This window comes from Pinus tabuliformis, chromosome 9, assembly GCF_031772625.1.
Source record: "Pinus tabuliformis cultivar Carrire ecotype Pingquan chromosome 9, CPIR1, whole genome shotgun sequence".
NCBI classification, from domain to species: Eukaryota; Viridiplantae; Streptophyta; class Pinopsida; order Pinales; family Pinaceae; genus Pinus; species Pinus tabuliformis.
Window position 1 is genome coordinate 513985187 of NC_142307.1, and position 9685 is coordinate 513994871.

Here is a 9685-nt window from a genome sequence, read left to right on the forward strand (position 1 = left end):
CAAATCAATAAATTTTTCTTTTCATACTCTGATTTATATACGCTACTTCAATTAAGGTAACTCGCGTGTACATGCAACTGTATTTAAGGCAACCTGCGTATATCCAACATACTTATGATTCAGTTAATTCATTATACGTTGATCTTTAATCAGTGCATCAATACTTCATTAACCATATAAACAGTAACCATGTGCAGTAATAATTGAACAAACCATCACACATAAGAAACACACATGGGCAGAAACCCAATGCGGGACAAAAACCACCTGCTGCTGTCTTCTTTTAATATAAGAAAAACCTGTTTACAATCTTGTATTGGTGCAGACTCATACCAGTACGCAGGCACCCACCTACAGAAGGCTACAACCTTCTCTCGTTCTCCAGCTTCTAATGGAAGGGAGCTACAACCACCAAGCTCTTGTACTAGCTGATCCGTTTACTAGTACGTAGGTGCCGACCTACAAAAGGCTCCAACCTTCACTCGTTTTCCAGCTGCTACTGGAAGGGAGCTCTAACCCCCTGGTTCTTGTACTGGCCGATCCATTTACTAGTACGTAGGCGCCGACCTATAGAAGACTCCAACCTTCACTCTTCCTCTAGGGACCAAGTTTCATAAATTTTAAGACTTGATACTCCTGTAACACAACACCACAATTTGAAGGCCACGTTTCATCAAATTTTCATACTGAACCCATCAGCAACACTGAAGCTCAAAATCAATCACCACTGCAATACAACCAATCACTGAAAACCCATCATCACTGAAGCAAATCACAATCAATCAATCTGAAGATTCAGAACACTGTCACCATAACACAAAGAAGAACCCAGAATTCTGCATTAACAACCATAACCAATTGCAACTTCAAATGTCATATTTCATAATGTATACGCTACTTTGATGTGACGAACCAGCGTGTATACATGCTTTTACCAAAGCGAACCAACGTACAAATCTGCAAATACTAACTTCAAAACTTCACAAATATTCTAGACTTCAGGCATACCCAGAGCATAACATTTGTAGAATAAAACTTGCGTCAGTATTTAGATCTAGACTATCCATGATCAAACCACATAATGATAAATCATTTCAGGCCTTATGATCCTGATCCATCATCCATCATCAACCACATAGGTGCATCCTTAGTTCAGATCAAGCAAAGCATGAGAAACCCATAACCTGCATATTCGATCTAACACTTCATAAGATATTCAATACTTGCACACCATGGCCTAATGATCTTCTCCTCCTTATATAGTTAGATCCTTTGTCAATACCTCAGACCAAAACCACTTAGGACCAATACCTTGGACCAAATACCTAGGGTCAATACCTCAGACCAAATACCTAGGGTCAATACCTCAGACCAAATACCTTGGACCAAATACCTCGGACCAAAACCTTGGTTTTCCAACATGTACACACTTTTCCTCCTGTGGGAGTGCGTGTATACGTATACACTCCTTTTGTTCTGTTAACCCGCATGTATACGCTTCTTGGACAAATTGAACCATCGTATACTTCTTAAACCACTCTCTTTCTTCAATCTCTGGTGTCTGATCTGTAATCCTTTGTTGTTAACTTGTTGCATTGTGAGTTGTCATATGTGTGAGTTGCCATCAAGGACAACACCTGTATCATAAAGCCAACACCTTTATAGTTCATATACTTATAATGTTCCTAGAATTATTTATGAGCAATATGCAAGCTCTAATATTTGTGGCTCAACCCACAACTTATATAGGTAAATCCATGGAGGGTCATCATTAGATCAATAAATTATTGTCTAACTAGACAAAATATTTCTTAGTGTACCAAAGACTTAACATGTATGGTAGAAGCAAGGAAGAATCCATAACAACCATATCTTGGTAAGAAAATTTATGATTAATGAACTACTAATTCTATCCATTGGATCTCCAAATAGAGTGGATCAAATTAGTAAATTTGTATAAAGGTATACAAGAAAATAAGATTGAATAGGTTCACTAATTACAATTGGTTGACTAAAGAATGTGCTCCAATGTAGAATGATGTAATTTTCATTCCAGCCTTTTAAACTTTCCTTTTTTATTTATAGTGGGAATTGTTGACATATGTACCCTTGTAATTTTTCATAGTCTTGCAAGACATAGCAAAGTCCCACTATTGTGTGAAATAATAAAAACTTATGTAGGTGGGGTCCCCTAGAAAATAAAATAAGCTAAGGCTTGATATTTATTTCATGGTATGCTATGATATAGTTGTTTTTTCATACATCACATATGTTTTCTTTGCTCATAATGAAGATTGGTATTGTACATTCATCTATACATACAAATGTGACGCCAAAGGAGAGATAAGGGTGATCGCTATACATTGACCAAAATTATATTTGACCATTTCTATAGTTCATATACATTTCATGTGTATTGGTTACATTCTTGATTATGATATTATTTGGCACAAAGAGGCTTTATTTTTTGCAACTTGAAATAGAATGTGAATGCATATAAAAGGGTTGTAACCATGACTTAAAGGTTTATGATGGTGATCATGCATAAGCTAAGTTATAAGGTATAAGCCATACATTAGGTGTATAATGTTGTGGTTACATATATAAGGTCTATATAACAAACATGGATGAACGTGATAACATATGTATTGAAGTTCGATAAATAAAAAAAAAGAATGCTATACCCACCACCTTGTGTGTATACATTACATTGACTATGGAAATGACATGTTGTTACTTCAATGAAAGATTGCACTGATATGGTTAAACATTGACATACAGATTGATGGTTTAAATCAGTAGTGGTAGTCGAATTGGGCCACAACACCTACCCATGCATTAATGTTGATAGGAAAGTTGTCTTACTACGTTAACTTTTCCATTGGCTTGCATTATAAGTTGGTTATTGCCTATGGACCCAAATTTATAGTTCATTTTAGATTCTTGGCTATGGTGGTTACGCTTTACGCTAGTCAAATTTAGAATTGCTTCTACATGTTGGTTGCTCAACTATTCCTATAGGAGGTATAAATCCTGTTTCACACAATTCGATGAGGTTAGTATTGCATGAAATTTACTATAGTTTCTTCTTATGTTCTTAAACATTAAATTTTGCCTCACACATAGTATGTTTCCAATTCTTTTCTCCCTCTCTCTACACATATTATGTTTTCAAATTATTTTCTCCCTATCTTTATTTTTTTAAACAAATTGGTGATAAATGTGTTTTTGGCTGCTATGTTTGGTTGTTTTCACTGTAAGAATTTTGCATAATGTTCTTTAGTCCTCATACTTTCATTTTTTAAAACAAGTTTTCCCCTACAAATTTGCCTTGCCTTCATTGTAAAAACACTCTACACCTAATAAATGAATTGACACAATATTTGTAATTGTTGTTGTAGTTCATTGCATATGGAAAAAGATAGAAAATGTTAGTAAAGGAAAAAGAGGGGATTTCTTTGTGTTATATTCTTGATTATGATATTATTTGGCATAAAGAGGGTTTATTTTGTGCAACTTGAAATAGAATGTGAATGCATATAAAAGGGTTGTAACCATGACTTAAAGGTTTATGATGGTGATCATGCATAAGCTAAGTTATAAGGTATAAGCCATACATTAGGTCTATAATGTTGTGGTTACATATGTAAGGTCTATATAACAAACATAGATGAAGGTGATAACATATTTATTGAAGTTCGGTAAATAAAAAAAAGCATGCTATACCCGCCACCTTGTGTGTATACATTGCATTGAATATGGAAATGACATGTTGTTACTTCAAAGAAAGATTGCATTGATATGGTAAAACATTGACATACAGATTGATGGTTTAAATCAGTAGTGGTAGTCGAATGTGGACACTACACCTGCCCATGCATTAATGTTGATAGGAAAGTTGTCTTACTACGTTAACTTTTCCATTGGCTTGCATTAAAAGTTGGTTATTGCCTATGGACCCAAATTTATAGTTCATTTTGTATTCTTGGCTATGGTGGTTATGCTTTACGCTAGTCAAATTTAGAATTGCTTCTACATGTTGGTTGCTCAACTATTCCTATAGGAGGTATAAATCCTGATTCACATAATTCGATGAGGTTAGTATTGCATGAAATTTATGATAGTTTCTTCTTATGTTCTTAAACATTAAATTTGGCCTCACACATAATATGTTTCCAATTCGTTTCTCCATCTCTCTACACATATTATGTTTTCTAATTATTTTCTCCCTATCTTTATTTTTTAAAACAAATCGGTGATAAATGTGTTGTTGGCCGCTATGTTTGGTTGTTTTCATTGTAAGAATTTTGCATAATGTTCTTTTATTCCTCATACTTTTATTTTTTTAAACAAGTTTTCCCCTACAAATTTGCCTTGCCTTCATTGTAAAACACTCTACACCTAATAAATGAATTGACACAATATTTGTTATCATTGTTGTAGTTCATTGCATATGGAAAAAGATAGAAAATGTTTTTTTTTGGACAATAACGGTTAGATTAAAATGGGCAGTAAACCAGCTACCGCATGCTTTTACATTTCTGAAGAATCCATAACAGAGAACAGGGGAATGCATAGGATTGCTGATCAAATCCGAGAGAAATGCTGATCAAGTCGATGTTCTGAAATAGAGAAATAAACTACTTCGGCATATTGATGGCTGTAGATGCAACGACGCACAATGCAAAGGGCCTCAAGCGGAGCTTGAGCTTACTGTGCCTCAGAACTTCGCTTCAAATGGACTGCCTGCGGATCTTTGAAGTGCTGTTCCAAAAGACATCATTGGCATAGGAAACTGAATGACCACCGAATGAGGAGGACTCTTCATCAACTAGAAGCATCAACGCTAGATTTGGGAGTAGCCGCAAATGCTGCTTCCCGGAGAAGATCGGCTCTGAGTTTTCTGAACCAAACCTTCAGAAAAGAGAGATTGGAGAAAAGCGAAACTGAACTGGGATGCGCCCTTGAGGATCCTTTAAAATCGCTTGGGAAACAGGAGCAAAACAATAAACAGAGATCAAACTCGGAGTCTGAAATTAGTCTTGAATTGTCGGATTACAAAAATTGATTGAACAGAGGTCCCGAGGAGCAGGGGAGGGAGGGGAATAGGGAGCCCTTATTTCAGGGAGGAAAGGAGGAACGAGCTGGAGATTTAGGGAATGGGACAAGAAGATTCTATTGAGTTAATTACCAGGGATCTCCGAGAACAGAGGACACCAAGGTTGGCCTCAGTATCAGCTAGGGAGTTGAGGTTCCTTAAGATATGAAAGAAGGATATTTTATTGAATTTGGGCAGCAATAGTCTGATTTTCCTGATGATGGTGGCTAACTGAACCTGGTGAGAGTTCTTAGGACGAAGCATGGCCTGGATGATGAGTCTTGAGTCTCCAAAGACTGAGAGAGAAAGGATATTTCTTTTAATCGCCCGTGTCAGCCCTTGCCACAATGCCAGAGCCTCCGCTTTGTTGTTTGTTTCAGATCCCAGACCCCAATGAAATCTCAATTCCGGAAAACCTCCAGGGCTCAATAGAACTCCCCCACTGCCAGCAACCCCAGGGTTTCCTTTAGAGGCCCCATCGAAGAATAAACAGTGATCTTCCAAGGCCGATCTCCACTTGATGAACTCTTGTTCTTCCAGCCTAATCTCACAACTGGAATGAACGGGAACAGGATGAGGGGGCCTTTCCTTCAGATTTGGAACCAATTCTTTGAACCAATTCTCCTCTTCTATGAGCAGACTCGTTTCGTTCCTTGATGAAGTATTGGCTTCCAGTGCCTCGCCCAACAATGCTTTTATTTTAGAGATAACTCTTATTGTAGTGCAACTTTCTTCTCGAAAAATTCTGTTGTTCCTTTCCAACCATAGTTTCCAGCAAATAAATTTAGGGATCCACATCCAGCTGGTTTTAAGAAGACTTTTATTTTTAAGGCAGAAGGGAGATAAGTTGGCCCAAGTTCTGAACAGGGCAGGAATGTTGTCTGGAAGAGCAAGGTTAGAGGGCTCTAACAGCAGCACTCCCCTCCAGACTTCTTGAGCAAAGGGGCAAAGCAGCAACAGGTGATTGGTAGTTTCTTCATCAGACCTACAGAGAGGACATCTGGAAGGTCCTTCCATCCCTCTTCTTCTCAAGTTATCTCTGGTGAGGATGCTTTGGTGTGCCACGGTCCAACAGAAGAAGTCTATTTTTGGGAGAGCTGGAAAATCCCATATAAATTTCCATTGGGCCGGGTTTGGAGGAGCATAAGGAACAGCCATAATTCTTTTATAACCTTCAGAAACAGTATATTGGCCAGAGATGAACCCCCAGCCTCTTTTGTCTTTAGCAGTGGCCTTTGAAGGAGATTTACCTTGGAGCATATCTAGAAGTAAAGAGGCTTCCCCCTGCAGCATTATGGGGATCTCCCCCAGATTCCACCCATCCCAGGTTCTATCAGGAGCTTCTTTCCAGATCGAAATGTCCCACAATGTGTGCAGATTGCAAGACTGAAGCCAATCTTTGATGTTTGCAAGACCATTCACATGCTTCATTGGCTGGTCACCCAAGATCGAATCATCCCAGATTTTGATTTTCCTTCCATTTCCAGGGATCCAATATAGGTGTTGGCTGAATTGCTCCCTAGCAGCATTGCAAAGATTGAATATTGGTGAACCTTTTAGAGTTCTTGGAGGCTTATCCAGGCATCTCAACCGCTGCCCTTGGAAGTATTTCTTCCAAATGACTCTTTTACTCCAGCTAGTATTTCCAGAGACTAAATTCCATAGAATCTTGGATCCCAAAGCAAGATTTTGGGCAGCCAAATTGCGCAGCTGGAGGCCTCCTTCCTGAAAAGGTCTCTTGAGGATTTCCCAGCTCACTAAATGGATTCTTCTATCATTGTTATTCCCACCTTCCCACAAAAATCTTCTCAACAGGCTATCTAACTTACTAAGAAAGGTTTTTGGGGCAAGGAGGATTGAGTTTTGGAATAGAGGCATGCTTATTAGGACCGATTTCATGAGGATGACTTTCCCTGCATTGTTCAGCCATGAGGCACCCCAGGCTTGGATTCTGTTCTTTATTTTATCAAGCAGAGGCAGCCAGTGAGCAACTTTAGGCTTAGATTTGAAGATTGGGATCCCGAGGTATTTAAATGACTCCCAATTTCGGATTCCATCCATTTCTAAAAGTCTTGCTATGTCAGACAGTTCTTTAGTCGAGCAATTCCAGCCATAGATAGAGCATTTTCTATAATTGATTTTGCTGCCCGAGATCAACCTGTAAATGTCCAGTTCCCTCTTGAAATGTCTGGCAGAGATCAAGCTGGCTCCTCCAAGCAGCAGAGTGTCGTCGGCAAATTGGGCATGATTAATGTCTTTCACCTTGTGAGTAGTTCTGAGGCCAGGCAGAGTTTGAATTTGCTGGTTATGATCTAGTTGGAAACTTAGCACCGAGGCTTGGACAGCATATAGGAGCGGAGACAATGGGCATCCCTGTCTCAGGCCCCTAGAAGCTTGGAAGAAATCAGTAGAACGGCCGTTAACCAAAGGCGCAATCCAAGGCGAGGCAATACAGGCTTTCACCCAGTTGATGAAGTTTGTTGAGAAGCCTAGCTTCTTCATCACAACAAACAAAAATTCATGTCTCACCCTGTCAAATGCGTTAGCCAAGTCGAGCTTAATCACCATGCCTTTCTCCTTTCTTTGGCAACTAGAGTGGACTGCTTCTTGGACCAGCACAATGTTATCCAAAATCTTTCTGCCTTTTATGAATCCGCCTTGATTTTCAGGGATGATGTCTGGCAAGATGTTTTTCAGCCTGTTGGCTATTATTTTGGAGACCAACTTATAACTAGAATTGCACAAAGATATTGGCCTAAATCTACTAAAGTCAGAGGCGCCTTTCTCTTTTGGGATCAGAGCTAGAAAGGCTGAGTTGATGCCACCGCCTATCTTTACACAATTCTGGGATTTTCTGACCATCCTCAGTAGATCTTTTTTTATTATTGACCAGCAAGTCAAAAAGAACCTGACAGAGAACCCATCTGGCCCTGGGGCTTTGTCAGGCTCCATGTTGTTCAGTACCTCCTCAAGCTCTTCCATACAAATCGGAGCTGTCAGCATATCGTTGTCCGAGTCCTTGACACATTTGGGTATTAAATTGATCGGATATGAGTGGGGATCAATAGCTGGTTCTTTAGGAGCCGAATAAAGATCTTGGAAGAAGGAGTATGCAGCTCTCTTGATGCCTTCGAAATCCTTAATCACAGTATTTTGGTAATGAATCTCTGAGACTGATTTGAAATTCTTTCGGGCTTCCGCTTGCTTATGAAAAAAGCTGGTGTTCTTATCGCCGGATTTCAGCCAGAGAATCCTAGACTTCTGCCGCCAAAATTCTTCCTCCTCCCTGCTAGATCTATGAACCTCTTTTTGGAGCTCGACTTCTTTTAGTAGCATACTTTGAGAAACAGGATTATGCTCCATTTCTAGTTGATGAGCAGCAAGCCTATTTATATTTTCTTTTCTTTTGCCTGTGGGGGTTTGCAGTCTTTTAGCCCAGTCTTTAAGATTTCTTTTTAGAACCCTAATTTTCTCTTCCCACACAAAGAAAGGAGAACCATGGACGGGCCTATTCCAAGAGTCGGAGACCACTTCTTGAAAGCCTTCTTGCTGGATCCACAGAGGACTGAACCGAAAAGGGATGGGGCCAAGATTGCAATCTAGGGAAAGCTCGAGAAGAATGGGCTTATGATCAGAGGTGAGATTTGGGAGAATTTTAGAGGATGCCATAAGACCGCAGGTTAGAAAAGAAGAGTGGACAAGAAATCTGTCCAGCCGGGCAGCAATGTGGTTGGGGGCTGATCTTTTATTGGACCAAGTGAATTTTCCTGAAGAAGGTTTAATATCCTCCAGGTCCCAGCCCAACATTATGTCTTCAACCCATTCTCTGGCAGGATCCCTAACAATGGAACCTCCCTTTTTCTCATCAATCTCAAGGGTGACATTCAGGTCACCTGCAATTATGATATTCTCGGGGTTTTGCTCTAAAAGAAATGAATGAAGCGAATTCCAGCAGATTTTTTTCTCACTTGGCAAAACAAGAGCATAAACGTTAAACATACTTACTTGCTGACCAGAATCCTTGTGGAGTAGCTGAGTGAAGAGCCAGTGAGGGCTGCTTTTTTCTTGAATAAAGTCATATATTGTGCTGTTCCAGAAGGTGGCTATTCCACTAGAGGCACCTCTTGCACTAACCGCTCTTCCATGGCCTTTGTTCCAAAAAAATTTACTAGAATGGAGGAGAGAAAGATCCTCCAGCTTTGTCTCCTGGATGAGGAGGATTTCAGGCGAGTATATTCTCACTATATCTTTCAGGGCTTCCTCTTTCGACCTGCTGCCTAAACCTCTGCAGTTCCAGGAGACGTATTTCATTATTTACTTTTGTGGGGAGAGGAGGCTCCAATTGGAGCCTTGTTGCTCTTGCGCCCAGATCTGGTATTCATCATTGATTTGAGAGTTTTTTGGGAGCCTTGGAGGACATCTTTGTAAGTTTCTTCCTCTCTCTGTTTCTTCTTGGATTTCCGCCCTCTAGTCGTCTTGATTGGAGTGGCTAACGAATTGTCAGTTTCAGAATCTCTCTCTTCTGAATCTCCTTCAGAGTCTGAGGCTAGACTAATGTGTTCTTCATTGCCTTCATTTCCCCTCTGA

General features: G+C 39.6%; 1 protein-coding gene across 1 annotated transcript; it reads right to left on the reverse strand.

Moving 5' to 3' along the window:
- Positions 1-4827: 4827 nt before the first annotated feature.
- LOC149149462 (uncharacterized) lies at positions 4828-9409 on the reverse strand. The gene is made up of 3 exons (XM_089442489.1): positions 8007-9409; positions 5192-7628; positions 4828-4914 (listed from the first exon to the last, which is right to left on the reverse strand). Exons 1-3 carry the CDS (start codon positions 9407-9409, stop codon positions 4828-4830), a joined length of 3927 nt encoding a protein of 1308 aa, XP_089298615.1.
- Positions 9410-9685: the final 276 nt, after the last annotated feature.